This window comes from Mastacembelus armatus, chromosome 15 (assembly GCF_900324485.2).
Source record: "Mastacembelus armatus chromosome 15, fMasArm1.2, whole genome shotgun sequence".
NCBI lineage: Eukaryota > Metazoa > Chordata > Actinopteri > Synbranchiformes > Mastacembelidae > Mastacembelus > Mastacembelus armatus.
The window spans coordinates 23,877,007-23,893,670 of NC_046647.1; the positions used below are offsets into that span (position 1 = coordinate 23,877,007).

Below are 16,664 nucleotides of genomic sequence, written 5' to 3' on the forward strand. Positions count from 1 at the left end.
AGTGCTCCATGCAGCTTCTTCCTAGTTATGAAGCTTTAAATTCAGCTGGTCATGCACTCAAGCGCTTCAGGTCATAAATAATGACTAACTCTGCTTTTTGTGGGTCTTTTGGCAAACTGAAAGGCAGAGAGCTGCTTTGTGCAGCTGAAAGCATAAAAATTGTTGTTTAAATTGAATCATGTGGCAACTAAAGTTTACCCGAGTAAAATTAAATATTCATTCATATAATTTTATGCATTAGTTTACATTGAATGATAGTTTAATTATAAATGAGAAAATTTGACTTTAAAATTTCAGCAAGAATAAGTAAAATTATCACAGATGCAGATGGAAATCATGTTTTATGTATGTATAAAATATCAGTGTTTCCAATTTTCCTGTGAAGGAAAATTGAGGTAAAATAAGTTTTTAGCAGTTTATATGTTCAGTGAGTATAATCACCCACTTCCATACACATGCACTTTCTGGTGAATTTATTTCTAATTTAATATCAACTGTCTTTACATCTGCCTTCAGATATATTGCTGATGTTTCCTATAAGCAATGGCACATTGTTCCAGCAGTGAAATTACATTTTACATGCATAAGGATTTAAATCCCAGCGTCAACATTTGGGAGATGAAGTGGCTGCCAGTTTCCAGAAGGTTATAACTTAGAATTCCTTTGTGAAGTATTATCCTTACCAAATGCCTTCTTAGCCGTGCCCTCTAACGGGATCAGCAGCATGGAAGTGACACTTTCACAGTGAAAAAATATTTCCAAAGGGACACAAAATCTTCCAAAACAGAAGCCAAAGGGGGCGAGTTTAATTATCTGATTACCCTAACAGACTTTTCTGCTGCTTAATTTTAGCCAAAGGTCAAAGCTTTCATGAGACTATTGTTCTTCAACACAAACGACACTCTCTCTTGCAGAAATGCTCCTCTGGCATTTGGGTGTTCAAGTATTTTTCATGAATTTGGGATGTGATAATGCTGCCACCCCTGTGGTACCTTTAACCTTTGCTCCATGGTTCCTTTTGTTTCAGCTGTCAAACACTAGAGAGCACCTCGGGCAGAAAACAAGTTAAACAGAGGGTGAAAACACTCCAGGTTTTCACAAAACTGTGGGTTTTAATCTGTTGCTGAAACAATTTCCACTCATCTGGTTTCCTTTCAATTCAAATTACCCTTAAAGCAAAAGCCAGTAAATACATGTTGACTGTTGATTTTAAATAGGCACAATTTTACTGGTTTGCTGTCCTGAAGAACCACTGAAATCCATCTGACTTGACTGTTGTCTTACTATTGAATAGGCGTCATCAGCGTACATCAGTCCCATTTGTATAGCTCAGTAGGAGCCTACTACACCTACCGGAGGCAGGTGTAGTAGCATTAGCATTAACAACTGACATTAATGTTAGTTTTTGTTCATTTTATTGCCTAAACCTAACCAGGTTGTTTTATTTCCTAACCAGGTTATATTAATTCCTAACCAGGTTATTTTATTTCATAACCAAGTTATTTTAATTCCTAACCAAGTTGTTAAGCAAGTTATTTTATTTACTAACCAAGATGTTTGATTTCCTAACCAAGACCTTATATTTCCTAAATATAACTAGTTGTAACTTAGGTACGTAATGACGACAGTGAAGATCTGTAGGATAAAAACGACCTACTGAGGTGAGTAGGGACCTACTGACCAATAACTATAGTCTGATAGAATAACATGACAACTGTCCAACCAGGTGCAGCTGTCAAATTTCAGTAGTCAACGTTTCCCAAGAAAAATAAGGAATTCTGTCTGAAAAGCCTTGGACATAGAAAGCTGCTCCTCGGCTGTTCATTTAACAGTTGAATTTATGTGCACAGGCAGAGATAACAGCTAATTTAATCGATGTAAGATTCCCTTTAACATTCAGATGTAATAAAGAGATATTCACTGAGATATTCATCCACCTTCGATAGAATGAACAAACCATCTCATGAAAGTTACTTAAAGAGAGGGAATTATCAAGTACAGAGGTAAGTAGTTTAAGTGCTTTTATTCAGAGGGAGAGAAAGTCAAAGACAGAAATCAAGAAAAGGTGAGAGATAAGGTTTTAGATGTGAAGTGTTATCTCACCGTTAATGGTATTCAGCATGTATCAAGATTGCAGCATAAGACACGGGAATCTATTTATAGAGTGTGACATGATAGTCTTCTTGAGTATAAAAGCCACTTTGGTGACTTGTGCTCACTGGAGAGAAGAGCTGAGGTGCACAGGTTGGACTTTTCCAGGCAGAAAGAAAATCCATATCTGCCTCCTTTTCGAGTAAGACTAGAATCTTCTGTTTTGTTTTCCAGTGTCATCCCTCTCAGCTTAGATGATCTTAGGCTAGAGAAGGATTTTAGTCATGGGTGGTGGAGTATGAAATACTCGCCCCATGTAGGCTCTGAAGGCGGTCAGAAATGTTTGTAGCTTGCAGGAAGATCATGGCTGCTGTCAAGACAGATTCAGAGTGTTTACAGTGGATTCAAAAGGTGGCCCAGCGTCACCGCATATGACCCTGTGTGTGTGAGATGAAGGTAATTGCAGTGAGCAAAAGGTTTCAGGTGGAAATGGCTTTGTAGCTTCGTTTCAGCTACAGCTACAGAACACTCCAGCTCCACAGTAACACAGGAAACATCCAGCTTAGCTGCCTTAAACCCAACATGACTCCATTAGTTGTCAAGCCACAGATATTTCAGAGGTAATCATGATGGTTGATAGTGAAATCGGTTTTGGATGAATCACTGTTAGGGAAATATCAGTGAATAAGAAACCAGCACTGATGTTCATGGGAGATGAGATGCAAACACATGCAAACAACCAGTTCTTTCACCTTCACACTACTCATCCCTACTGAACGTTGGCACACAGTGTTTGAACAACAGTGACAATGCTGTGATTTCTCTGGACAGTCACTATTCACAAAACTACAAGAGGTTTGTTTGCCAGGAGAAGATGCATGTGTTGTTTTAAGCTGTTTGAACAAACTACTGCTGTCATGCTCGCCTTCTCTTGTTTGTTGCGTCTCATGTCTCAAGGATGAGCTGTTGTGCTTCTGTTCTTCCCCCAAGAGGAACTGTGCGGACTAATCCAGTTCCACTTTTTTGTTGGCTGTCACATGTATTATTACAATGGTTTGGGTGAAGAATGATTTTGTTATGTATGTGGTGCTAAACGTCTTCGTTTGGCCTCCGCTAATGTTGTTCTGTCCCAGTTCTTCCTTTGGCTCACGTAGAGAAGAGAATGGTAATAAGAGGAAAAGAAGAAAGAAACTGAGGCTAAAAAACAGAAAAGAATAAAACAAAAGAGGCATAAGACAAAGTAGCATGTTTTTGTTTTAATTTTGGGGTCAGCAACCAGGCGAGTTTTGAATTATTGAGTAGCTTGCTGCCTATGTTGAAAGGTTTGAGAGATGGAGGTGAGGTTTCACAGGACTCATGTTGAGATGGAGGAAAGGGCACACATTCAAACACCATGGCATGTGTGCAGCACTCAGTGGGAGGCATGTTTTATTTAAAAACAAGAAGCTCAGCAGTCACTTCCATTTGACAACTGGAAACATCCAGAGACAAAAAAGCAGGAAATGTGCAAACGACAGATGACCAGACATTTAAATGGTTGGATTTCTGGTTGACTTGCTCAGAAAATACTCATCACTGGCCATTTTGAGGCTTTTAGGTCCCAGTCTTTACACCTGGTTTGACTCGGGTTGTGACATAAACTTTAACCTTAAGGTCAGTTTAACTTTTTCCCCTAAATTTTATTGCAGTGGGGTCATGGCAATTATGCTGCAGCGCCTTTGCTGTCCAGTGAAGTCCACTGAGATCCAGTCTGACCAACTTTTAAATTGCCTGCACAGGGAACATGATCTGTTTCACCTTGGAAATTTTAGGCTTGCTTAGAAAGCTGCTTTAGTAATTATAACTCCATAGAAGCCATTTGCCAAAATTAGAATGGAATTGGATTAGACCACAATTAGCCCCGACACAAGAGCATCCTTAGCAGCAAATATGCTCCATCCTGTTTATTAGACAGAGCCTCCAAGAAATCATTTATTCCTCAGTTAATTTCGTGGCTTCACAGTGACCTAATAATATTCAGTGTGGGGTGTAATGTGATGTAATTTGCGTAATGTAAAATCTTTCACAGATCAAAAAAATGGAGCAATATATTCACCATTGCACTCACTCTTTCTTACTTATGCTAATAGTTCAGTGTGAAAGCTCTATTAGTCTGCATCTGCACCTGATTGTGGCAGGAGCTGTTCTGATCCTGTCACATTGTGGACCTAATCATACAAAGCACATATGGGGAGATGCATATTCACAACATGCACGGCAGCTTTTCATGTGAAATTCAAGCATACAAACACATATGCACACACGCAAACATGGATAGCAACATAGACAACGCACACACAGTTTGAAGCCCTGTCTGCTACGCTGAGACGTGGCGCCCCAGATGCATTTCAATCACCTCGTCAGGGAAAGATGAGAGAAAAGACTTCCCTCGACACCCAGAGAAGACAAACTAAAGTCTATTTAGTTTGTTTTCTGTCCCATCAAGAAAGGGAGGAATGAATGGATAAGCGACATGTAAAGTCATTAAGGTAGAAAAGTAATTGTCTCAAACCTGCTTTGAAGTCTGAGCTGTCAATTGTATTTGGGTTGTCTGCAGGTCTGATTAAACAAACCTCTGGGCAGCAAGATGCTATTAAAGCAGAGCAGACATATTGGATTATAGGGTCTGATGCATGAAACGATATGACAGTATTTATCTACAGTTCTTCTTGGCTTAGAAACTAATTATGAATAACATTGGGAAAAAAACTCTTTTACACCATTGCACAAGGAGTGCTACTTTTTTTTTTTTAAGTATTATTTTTTTTGGGCAGTTTTTGCCTTCATTTTTGACAGGACAGTGTAGAGAGACAGGAAGCTAGGGTAGAGAGGAGGGGAGGACATGCAGGTATACATGACGGCCGGCTCGGGAGTCAAACCGGCGTCACCTGCGTATATGGACGGGCACGCTACCGCTACGCCACCAGCAGCCCCCCAGGAGTGCTACCTTTTATTTTTATTTTTATTTCATCCAAAATTCGGTGCAGTTCCTCTCTCTGTCCCTCTTACCAGCTATTCCTGTCTGTCTCTCTTGTGCAAACAAATAAATGCTAACAAGCCCCAGAAATACCTTTACGAAAATGGGTCTGTCCTTACAAAAATTAATTACTCCTCAGGGCAAGTCTAGAGCAGTGATTGATTACCAAGATGACTATAAACAAGCACTGTGCCAAAATGTGCAAGCTATTAATATGCCCCAAATTAAGGGATGCATGAACTGTTTTAATTTAAAAGTTTTGTGGCGGTCTTGGTGAGATTTACCATAGAAGTCCTTACTGCTGCATGGTCAGGCTCCCAACTATGCCTGAAACAACACTTTTCCTCGGCTATTTCCTGTTATTTGTTGGCCAGTTTACTGGAAATGTATCAGCCATTTTGCCCAAAAACGAATTTCATGCCGAGAAAATGGCCCACAATGTGAAGATCATTGAATCAACCTGTCACAGTCTGACCAATGCACTGTGGCATATTTTCTTTTAATAGACCGTTGAGCCTCACGCTGCTCTGTGGCTGCACTGTATTAAATTGGTCTAAATGGCTGCCCTGCCAAGGAGAGAGAAGCAGTTGTTTAGATTTCCAATATTTCATTTGATGTTTGACACTGCAAATTGCCTCATTATTTTATTTGTATCACATTTTTAGTATCTGAGGGCGGAATCAGTGGATATGATGAATGTTTTCTGTCTCACACTAACCCAGGAAGAGCACTATAACAATTGGGTTACAGAGAAGATCATTTCAGAAATCTATCTTCATTTACTAGTTTTCAGTTTGCAGGATTGGATACATTCTGTAAATAACAGGGCTGGAGAGCTCTGCTCAGCATGCCCATGGTGTGTCATGACATTCAACATGAGGACAAAGGCTAATTGATGATTTCTATCAGCCTGACTTAATACTTTTAATTTTGTCTTTGTCTTTTTTAGTCAGGATGAAGGCCTCCTACAGATCTGTACTTCACATATACAGTATATGTGTGTAACCACACAACTGACCAAACTTTCAAGGATTTCAAAGTCAGAGATTGAAGCGTGTGTAATTTGCAATTTAATCTGATTCTTGTAGGATTGATCCCTAAGGCACACCTGCTCAAGGCACTTTTCACACTAACTGGAGCTGCTGTACTAAGCAGCTTTAAAGTGTGCGTGTGTGTTAATGTGGAAATATCCTAAAAAAAGAGCAAGGCTACATAAAAACAAAACTTACCTTCAAGTTTGACCTCTGTGCTGGCTGGGGGATATTAGCTGAAGCCTGAATTAATACTGAGAGACACACAATGTGTTAGGTTAGAATATTAGGTTAACGCCACTGGAATGAGGTAATTTATGCTCTTCTGCATTTTAATATGATTTTCTGCTTATGATAAAAACCAGGAGAAAGTAGAACCAGTGTGCATGTTAACACACACTGATGCTGATGATGAGAGATGTGAATTAAAATTCAGTAAAGTTGAACCCAATGATTTGTCAGTGAGGATGTGAAGATGCATTGTTCTTCAGTTTCACAATCCAGATCCAGATGCTGCATTATTCCTCAAGGAATACTATTAAGTAAATATCACTGGGGAAAATAACATGATTTGCGACATGCATGGAGAACGTGAAATGTTTCCCCACACGTTCAGTTATGGGTGCTGCGAAGCATGTGACTTTTCGCACTTCCCTTTGGAGAATTCACCATCCTCCGCGTTTATATTTATCTGCTTTGTGCTGCTTTATATATTTGTCACATACGTGTGCAAACACACACATACTGCACATGCAGTATCTTCTTGTTTTCTTTTAATTAGTGAATGTGGTGCTAATTAGCAGCATGCCTATCTTCAATACCTGCGGACGACCACAGAACCAGTCCTGGACTCACCCAGCTGAGCTTTATGAAGGAACACTTTGATGTGTTTTGGTCTCTGCTTGGAACAACACACACACGAAAAGCAAAGTTTGTGAAATGAAGACATGATAAAGGATATTACAGCTGTTGGCCCTCACAGCTACACAACAGAGACTACTGTATATTTATGCAACTGTGCGTATTTATAATCGTGATCCCTGTCACCTTTAGGTATTATCTGTTACACTCCGTTCAGTTTAATCACTTCTTCCACATTCCCCTCTAATGAGCATGTCAGACACTTTCACCATGTTAAGACTCTGTTCTTATAATTATGTTCCTTCGTGTGACACAGCTTGCCTCCTGTCAAAGTTTAGTCAGTGTAGGTCATACTGTCATGGTGAGATGTTTAATGACCACATATTTTAAACACAGAGGAAAGTCTCTCTTTTCTAAATAACCTCTTGAGATGTCAGACTTTGATCCTGAATTGAAGAGTCTGATTAAGAAGCTGAAGTCAGATAGTAACATTTAAGCCACTTTCACTGGAGTCAAGGAAATACAGTTTAAATTGTGTCTTCAAAACAAGGCCATGGTGATTATGTTTTGTTCTCTTTCTCCCACACTGCACATATCTGATATCACGTGCAGTAAAAGCCGAAAACAACAAACTTAGAGCAGACACAGTAATACTGACGTCTTGACAAGTGGTCAATAAGCCGTTCAACCTAAACAACATATCAGGCTTTTCATGTAGTTATTGCACTTAAAAGTGTAGAGAGATGCGCTCAGCTGCACAGATGCTTTTAATAAGTGTAAGCAGCCAACAAGCTCAAATATAAGGCAATAGAAAAAATCATGTATGAAGCTTCTGGGGAAAGAACAGGACAGACTGTGTCAGAGCAATAATGATAAATACAGTCTTGCCGAATTCAGTATACATGTCATATATTAGTGTGGGTGCGAACGGTCACTGAACAATAAAATATAACTAGTGATGACATTGTTCAGGCGTTTATCAGCATAGTTGATTTCATTACTGTGTGACAAGGTAATGTGATGAATGTGTAGATGCCCTACATGTAACAACAAAGACCTGCAGCTGATTCCTAAACCACATACTTGACAAACAGAAAATAAGCTGTCGGTTTGCTATGACAGCCAGTATTTGCTATTCCTAACAGAAATAGGACTTGATCTCAGGTTGACACTTGGCTTTAAGATCCAATTTGCATTCATGCATTGTATTTTGCATGTCAGTTGGCCACTTGTCGTAGCAGCAAAAGCACAGTGGAAATTTAGTTAATGATGGCTCAGTTCCATCAAATGTCCCGGTACATCATATTAGGGAGCCTGCATTCAAAATAGCAGGTGGTGGTGGCTCATCTGAATAAAATGCAGTAATTTTAATGGTATCAATTACTCCGGTGATATTTGTGCTTTGTCAAAGGTTCATAAAAAACATGCCACTTCAATGTACTTCACCCTTTTGTACTACAGGAAATTGTGTCGTATTTGTGGCAATGCCAGTCTGCAAATTTGAAATGTCACTGGCAAACTCCACACAAGAAGATTTTCCAAAGATCTAATCCTTAACCTCATTTGTTTTCCAATATTTCTCTGGATTTGTCTCACCACCAAGACTTATTAATGCACTGCGGCTGTACAGTACTGCTAAAAATCATGCATTTTGGTAATTATACCAAATACAAAAACACTTTCACACTATAAGAACCCTGCACTCTTGACCTGATTAGAATTAGCATGTAACTGTGACACAGGTCCACCTAGATGTAAGCACTTTTCAAGCAAAATTAATTTTCACACATTTTGCTGCTACCTTTAGATACAAAAAGCTTAAATTCAATGTCAAACTAGAATATTTGTTGTCATGTTTTTTGTTGTTTAAAATCAGCATCGGTGTCACCATATGTCGGGGCATATTTACCCAGTTTCCCTCCCCACAGTGAATATACTCATTATGCATGCTACTGCCATGCACGGTCAAGTGCATCTTTCCCAGCCTACTGCAACTCCTTTAATAATTGAAAATCACTCACCGTAGATGAAAGACAAAAAGAGGGAAGCTATTATCATTCTGCACAGAGCCAAATCTTTGATATGTCACACTATATTCTGTTGTAAGCTTGATCTCCCTGCACAGCTGTGGTGTTTTGTCTGGGTGGACCTGGATGTTGTCCCATTTGGGGGTTTCCAAGAGCAGGGGCTGCTGGAATATGTATATGTGCTTTGCTGTCAGCTTGTCAGAGCAGATACAAGTTAATTCCAGGAGTGTCAATGAAACAAAGCCACAGGGGTAAACAGGGAAGCAATTGGGATGCAGGTTGGGTAGAAGAGAAAATTGACACTTTAGTGAAATAGAAGAGTTGCGAAAGTGACCGAATGATAGATTGAGTAGATATAGTGGGGTCAACTACTTCTGCTGCTAAAGTTTGTATTTTATTTGCATATATGTGACTTGCATTTTCCTCAGGAGGGACAGAGAAAAACAGAACGCCGAGCAACGTACAAATGGCCCGAGGCAAAGATTGATATCCAAACTGACTCAGGCATTCAATTAGGCCTTGCACTGCATTCACACTGCATACTGTGCTATCCCTCAGCACTGTATGGCACACTTATGTATGTTGTTGGGGATGTATTTATTGAGCTGAAATTAATTACAAACACACATATTCAATGTCCTAATGTTGTCCTAGGACATTTGGTGATGAGCAGGCCAAGCATATTTTAGAATTCATTAGCTGCTTAATGATCTTTGCCTGACTTTCACAACTGTGCCAATCAGATTCAACTGTTGCATTTTCTTAAAACTTTGAGAACAATCCAACCATGCAATGTGTCTTCAGTTAATTGAGCCGTCTTGAAGGGATTAAGAGCATGTGGGAAAACAATCTTTTCACAGTGGGTTCATCATTATTGGCAAGTTCACCTACTTCTCGAAACGTACTTTTTTTAAAGAAAAGTTTAACAGTTGGGTGAATCTCCTGTGAAGATTTTCTATAACTATAAAACTAATTTAGTCGCTCACAAAGAAAGGTTACAGGGTCTCAGTTAATGGGCACTGGATGCCCCTTTTCTTCTGAAGCCCCAGATATGCCCTGAAGATCTGCCCACACTTTTTCTTCCTGTCTGCTTGCCTTACTTTGCGCCTGGTCTGGTGTCCGTCCATGAGGTCTGAGTCTTGCCTGTTGTTTCAAAACACAAGGCGGCAGTTTAAGTGCAGCTCTTGCATTTACATGAACCAGTAGCGTTTGTTCCCTGGCACATCTCACTGGCTCTTTGACTGATGACTTATTTTCCTATTTTCTCCACCAGGTGTCGAGAAGGCTACCAGGGAATCCGCTGTGACCAGTTTCTGCCCAAAACAGACTCCATCCTGTCTGACCCAAGTAAGATTCTACAATATAGTTTGTACCATTGGACATCAAATGTAAATGCATTTAAGTAAACATGAGGGAAACAGGGACTCATGATTGTAAGATTCTGAGCATTTACTCCTCAGTGAACAAAACGGCATTTAAAAAAGAAAATCTGCTGTTTGGAAACTAACCCTGACACTGTACGTGTTCTCATTACCAAGTCCTCAGCTCTGCGTTGTAAACATACTACAAGACGGGCCAATAAATAATAATATTAGCTTTGTAACTATTACAGGAGCACTCAACCAGGCAGTATAAATAGAAATATGCTATTTCTGTCAAATTCATAGCTATGGACCTGTCCTATATACAATGTGCTATTGCAGCAGCTGCAGCTTGGTTTCCGTCCCTTATAAACTTCCTGTGTGCACAATGGACAATCGATCTGTCAGTGGGTTTTAACGCAGAAGCCAGAGTACTGCTGGGTTTTAAAGTTACCAGCTAGAAAAGTGGAGTAACCCTGCTGTAATTGCCTTAACCTGGTATCCCAGACAGGCATCAGTTTCTGAAACCAGTGCTTTTATATGCACTGATACACAAACACAATTTTTTCTTCACAAATGTCTTTATTTTGTGCAGATGAAAGAAAATGTTAAAACAGTGCAAGACAGTGAAATATTCTGCAAATTATTACAGGTAGCTCAAACCCGAAGGTTTATATTTCTGACAGAAGTTTTCTTTTATGTCTAAGTAACAATATTTTGTGGGTTTTGAGTATTTGAAAATGTTCTGTCCTTTGTTGTACTTTGCTTTCTTCACACATAACGTCTCCTCATATTGCCTTTGTATTTTCTTCTCTATGCAGTTTCCTCAAATACCCTTTTCCACTAATGCCACTTCTTCTCCCATTTTTTAATCTCCCAAACACACTCTCAATGTCATATAGCTGAGAGAATAACTCAAATAGCCATAACCACTGTCCTTTCCGCTCACTTTTTATAATGTTGTGATAATATAGCTGCTTATCTGTGACTTCTGTGCTAACAAGTCACATGTAGTAATAGCACTGTTTACCATAAACAGACAGTGCTCTGCCTTTGGGAGCTTTAACATTGTATTTGTCCAATGTCAAAACTCCTCGTCCTGGTGATATTATGAAATAAAAATTTCTTATTATAAATATGAAATTTTCCACTTGACTGCAACTGAGAGTATGCCATAAATGAGACATGTAGCTTAAATGTGGCAAATGCAACAACATTATCACTTGCTCTTTCTTAATATCCAATACTCTCCAGATCATTAATTAAGTTTCTATAATGGGGTTTTAATTCCAAGCAAGTATCAGGGTAATTGTCCCTGTTAGAACAACACTGGTGTTCACTCGAGTGACACCCATTGCTTTGGTTGTGCACCAAACCTGAATGACCTGAATGTGCTAGCAGCTAAAAACCATTACCACCCCATCACTTAAACAGTTTGTCAAATGACAGATGGAAACAGTTGCTGGCTGTGTTGCTGCTCTCTTTGTTGATCATAGTAAAGACAGTAAAACACAGTTCCAGGTGAGTCCTGGGGACCTTAAGTAATAGTTGACATTGTAATTTCTCTGGGCTTCCTCTGAAGAAAAGTGTTCCCAAACAAATGCTCAGATCCCAGCTGAAGCCCTGTGTGCGTGTCTACACAAAACAACTCTCTAAACTAAGGAAGCATCCTTGGAAATTGTTGAGCAGTAAAATAAAGTGGGTGCTGTATAAAACGTGTTTTGGTGCAGTTTTCAACCATCAGCAGCATTTTAGAGTTGGTGAAACAAGCACCACATTTCTGGCAGTGACAGGTCATTTCTGCATCTGCGTATGTTTGGGAATGACACAAATCACTACATGCTCTGGTTTGTTATAAAAACAAGCTGTAGGATCTGATTTTAGCCTCTTACAGGCTTAAAAATATTTCATGTAACTCCAGGGATGAAGAAGCTGATTTTCAACATCAGAAAACAAAATTGTTCTCTAACACATCAGAACCAGAACTTAACCATAACCTCAAATTGGTTTTCTCGCCTAAGTCGGTTACTGATTATTAGTCTATTAATCGACAGGCCTGTTTCAGGTGAATTTCCATATAAATTGTCTGCTGCCAAGTCATTACTGAGAAATGGGACTAGAAAGTACAATCTTTGCCATCCCAGCTGAACTCCCGACACACAGCTCCAACTCTGTTTGTGTCAGCTTTAGCTCACTCTGCTTTCCCTCATCCATCTATTCTTTGCAACTTTCTCTAACTCTCTGCCAAATCTCTATCCTCAATTCATTTTCTAATAGTAAGAATTGATCGGCCTACTTTCAGGTCATTCTTCTCACTGGTTTAAATCTCTCAACTATCTCTTTATTTCTGACAAGTCCCTGCTCTCTGTTCTCTGCCTCAAAACACAATGTTGTATAGCCTATGGATTTCTACTTTCATTAACACCACCTTTTTTCTTTCTTTCTTTTTTCCATTTTATTCATCTATTTCCTGCTTCAAAAAGTTGGTAAGTGCAAAGTTGGAAAAGAAGAGTGGCAGACTGTGGCCTTCTTCTTTCTTTACCCCTCAGATAATCGTGTTACAGCATCACTCTCCTTGACTCCTTTGCTTGAATCTCATCAAACCCTAATTTCCCGGGTTACCTGTGTGTGTCATGCTCGAGCTCGCCTCAGTGTTGACATCCATGTTCCCTCTTCCGAATTTCCCTATTGACAGCCCCCTTTTGCCCCCATCTGTCTCTTGCTAACCTCCTCCGTGCCATCCTTTCCTCAACACGCATCTTGTCCAAGCGTCAGACCTCATCCCTTCTCCCCAGCCTACAGTTCTCTGTCCAACTCATCTCCTAACACTAAGTGGCATGGGCCTCAGATGGACCGAGGTTTGAATTGTGCCAGCTAAAAAGGTTCACCAGCAGGGCAGACAAACGCTGCCAAGGACCTCTGGCATGCTGCAGTCTCAGTGGAAGGGAAGGAAGGACGTGAGTGAAGAGGAGAGAGGCTGAACGAAAGTGGACACCTCTTCTGAACCGGGCTATCACGCTGTCTCGGGGGACGAGCAGAGTGTCATGACTCCAATGGCCGTGCAAACAGAAGGACATGCAATACAAGGCAGAGAGAGAGAATGTCATGTTTGTCTTCTGAACAAAGCAAGGAGTACTACACCCTTTAATTTAAACAATCCAGAAGACGGTTCAAAAAACTGGCTTTAAAAACTGTAAGACAATAATGAATAATAGACTCCGAGCTGAACAGCAAATGCAAGATAGGAATAGAGAGTAAAAGGTAATAAAAACATTAAAACATAAATAAAGCATTTAACGTCTTCAAGTGGAGGGGAGGAAGTATTTAGTACAGTATATAATAAGGCAGCAGCTAATGATTATCTTTATTACAAATGAATCTATGAGTATTTATCAATTATGTAGAACCCAAAATATTTAGAGTGGGAAATACACACCACAAATCCTAACAGCAAATGCTTTCAGGTTTTTTATCAGACTAACAGCCCAAAAAACAAATATACTGACTCTTATATAAATCAGAGAGTTACTTACTTCAAGTTAAACAAAAACCACAAGAATTTTTCCATATGATGAAAATTCGTGTGACCATTTGTGACCATAAAATACATCAAGTCTTGCGTTTGCATTTATTCAGTGTATATATGTCACTTAGCTTCAATAGCTGAAACAGAATCTACGCGTTACTGTCGGACAGTGGGATAAATTTAATTTAAAATTTAATAAACTGATAAACTGTTCACAATGATAAACAGCTGTTAGAAGAGAGATGTGAGAGAAGAAGGGTTAGCGCTTAAGCTCAACACTAAGTTCATCAATAACTTGCTCAATGGGACATTTTTGCAGTAAGAGTTTCTTATGTCTCCCCAGAATCTGTTCTTCTTGTCGTCACCCTCATTTGAAGTATACCAAGTCCTCTCCTTGAGATCAAACTGCTTTTGTTGTTCAAATTTGGAGGTTACTTGCTGACATTACCCATGAGGAATTGGACGTACAGGCTAATGCTGTGTTCAGGAGCTGACACAGACCGGACTGTAAACGTAGTCTCTTTGAATAACACTCCCTCTCTCGCCTGCCCTACCTCTGCATCCACGTAGCCCTACACAATTATTGTTTTGGCCAGACTGAGAAACATGTTCAACCCTTCTGAACAGAAGATCTGGGAGTCTAGTTCAGTGTAGTTTGACTGCTCTGTAAGGCACAGTCAGAATCAGCGTATTCTCATCTACAACACCCGCATCCTGTCACACTCAACACACAGAGAAACATAGAGATTTAAATCTGAAGACAAATTTCATTCACACTATCTTTATGAGATGTGATTTCATGCTCAGCAAGTTTGTGTGCAGCACTGATGATATCATTGCAGTAATCATACAAGTCCAATTTCCCTCAGAATACAACCCTGTATTTGAAGTTATGTTGCATGTTTAAATCCATAAGGTATAAAGGAAGGATAGATGTGTGATTGCTGTAGGTTTCATGCTTTTATCATGGACCAACTGGGCAGTGCAAGTCACCTTGAATAGTTATGATGATGCTCTACTGAGCATATGATGTTGTTTATTCACAGCTGTGTAAATAGTTGCACATTTCTGCTTGATGCTCACGGTAGAAGATTATTCAGTTGGTTGCACAGACAGGAGACAGTAGGAATTAAGTGTCCTTGAGCAAAATGGCTACACGCTCTTTAGCTGACCCTGACCTTTAGACAGATTGGGAATCAATAAGGTATCACACACAAATCTGTGTTGTTACAATCTATCAATAGCAAAGTCATCAGAATGCGGGCTTAGATATATTATCTGGGTGTTTGGGAACAAACTGCAAGCCAGATGAGCAAAGTGCAAAGATGTAGTCAGTAAATGCCACAAGCACGTCTCATAGAGCGTGGACATGAATATCAACACTGTTTCAGTCTGAGGTTTACAGTCTTATCCAGAGAGCTGCACAGGAGACATAGGCCCCAAAAATGAGACTGAGACCTGACACCCTAAAGACCTGACCTGGGTGAAGACTCGATTTAGGGAGGAAAGACAGGTTTTGCCATGTCCAAGGTGCACGCCTTGCTGATCGATCAATCCACCAAGACCTCCGTCCTCAAAGCTTCCGCTGCAGGTTCTTGTCAGGTCAACACAAGCATATTATGTCTGTTTGTCATCTGAAGAAACACCATCGCTATTGACAGAAAAACACATGTATTGCACTGCATGTTATTTTTAGCAGTTAGGTGCTTTTTAAAAACATGTTTATGTTTGGCATCAGTTGTACAATGTTTCTGACGGTGTGTCCACCTAATATAAGTTTGTTAAAGTCTCATATCTCACAATTGCTTTTTGAAGAAATTAGAAAGCCCTGCTGGAGGCGAGTTACTTGGAGATCCAAAGATGGGAGATGTTTTTTAACTAACGCCAAAGTCAGGCATTTTGAATTCTTACGCAGCAGCTTCAAGTATGACACACGTCATACTTTCCAAATGCAGACATAATTTATTAATAACTTATGTTTATAGTTTAACAGTACAAGCAGTACATTTCAGTAACTGTAAATATGGAAATGTTATAGTTAACCTTTGTTTGTATTTGACAAACTGACTTAGAAAACTGTGCTTAATGGCGATTGGTATAGTTTTTTTTCTTTGAGCACATGGTTGTGTGTGCAGTTACTTTACTCTGCATTTTTACATTTGTGTTTCTGCATGGCAGCGTTTCCATTTTGATATTCCTGCACAACAATGGGAGGTGAAAAGCAGAGTCTCAGGAGACATCTTGTTAAATTCACATCATCTGAAACATGAGGACCAAAGGAGCTGCCTTATCGCTCAGAAGTACTTGACAAGTCTGGCATCAGCTCTCGTATCGGCCCTCCTCCTTATATTGAATCACTGTGGCAAGGCAAATCCAACCTACCAGGATACGGATAAAGAACTGTCAAGTCTAAGTGCTTGAAAGCCTTAAGATCCAGAAGCCAGAGGGGTCTGAGCGAGTCAGCCTCTTAAAATGTAAAGATGTATATATAATGCATAACAATTACTGGGAGTAGAATGAAGCTGTGAAACCTGTATCACAATTTTATACTTTAATAAAAATAATCACCCTTTCTTGTATGAAATGCACAGATAACTTTTAGTTCAATTGAGAGAGGAAATGCCCATTAAAACAGCCAAACGATCCTCATTCTTTAAAACCACATGAAAAGAATCCATCTTATAATTAAACAGCTTTCACCACGTTGTCTTGGTGCCTGCATGCAATATAGTAACATTATCCATGAACCAG

The 16,664-nt window shown here is 39.6% G+C and overlaps 1 protein-coding gene across 1 annotated transcript in view; it reads left to right on the plus strand.

Annotated features, from left to right (window-relative positions):
* The window catches only part of nrg3a (neuregulin 3a), a 270,644-nt gene that overhangs the window by 209,095 nt on the left and 44,885 nt on the right, over nucleotides 1-16,664 (plus strand). Inside the window, exons 3-4 of the mRNA XM_026309893.1 lie at nucleotides 10,300-10,373; nucleotides 12,145-12,147. Of these exons, the coding sequence (XP_026165678.1) occupies nucleotides 10,300-10,373; nucleotides 12,145-12,147 (77 nt within the window). The remainder of the gene's footprint in view (nucleotides 1-10,299; nucleotides 10,374-12,144; nucleotides 12,148-16,664) is intronic.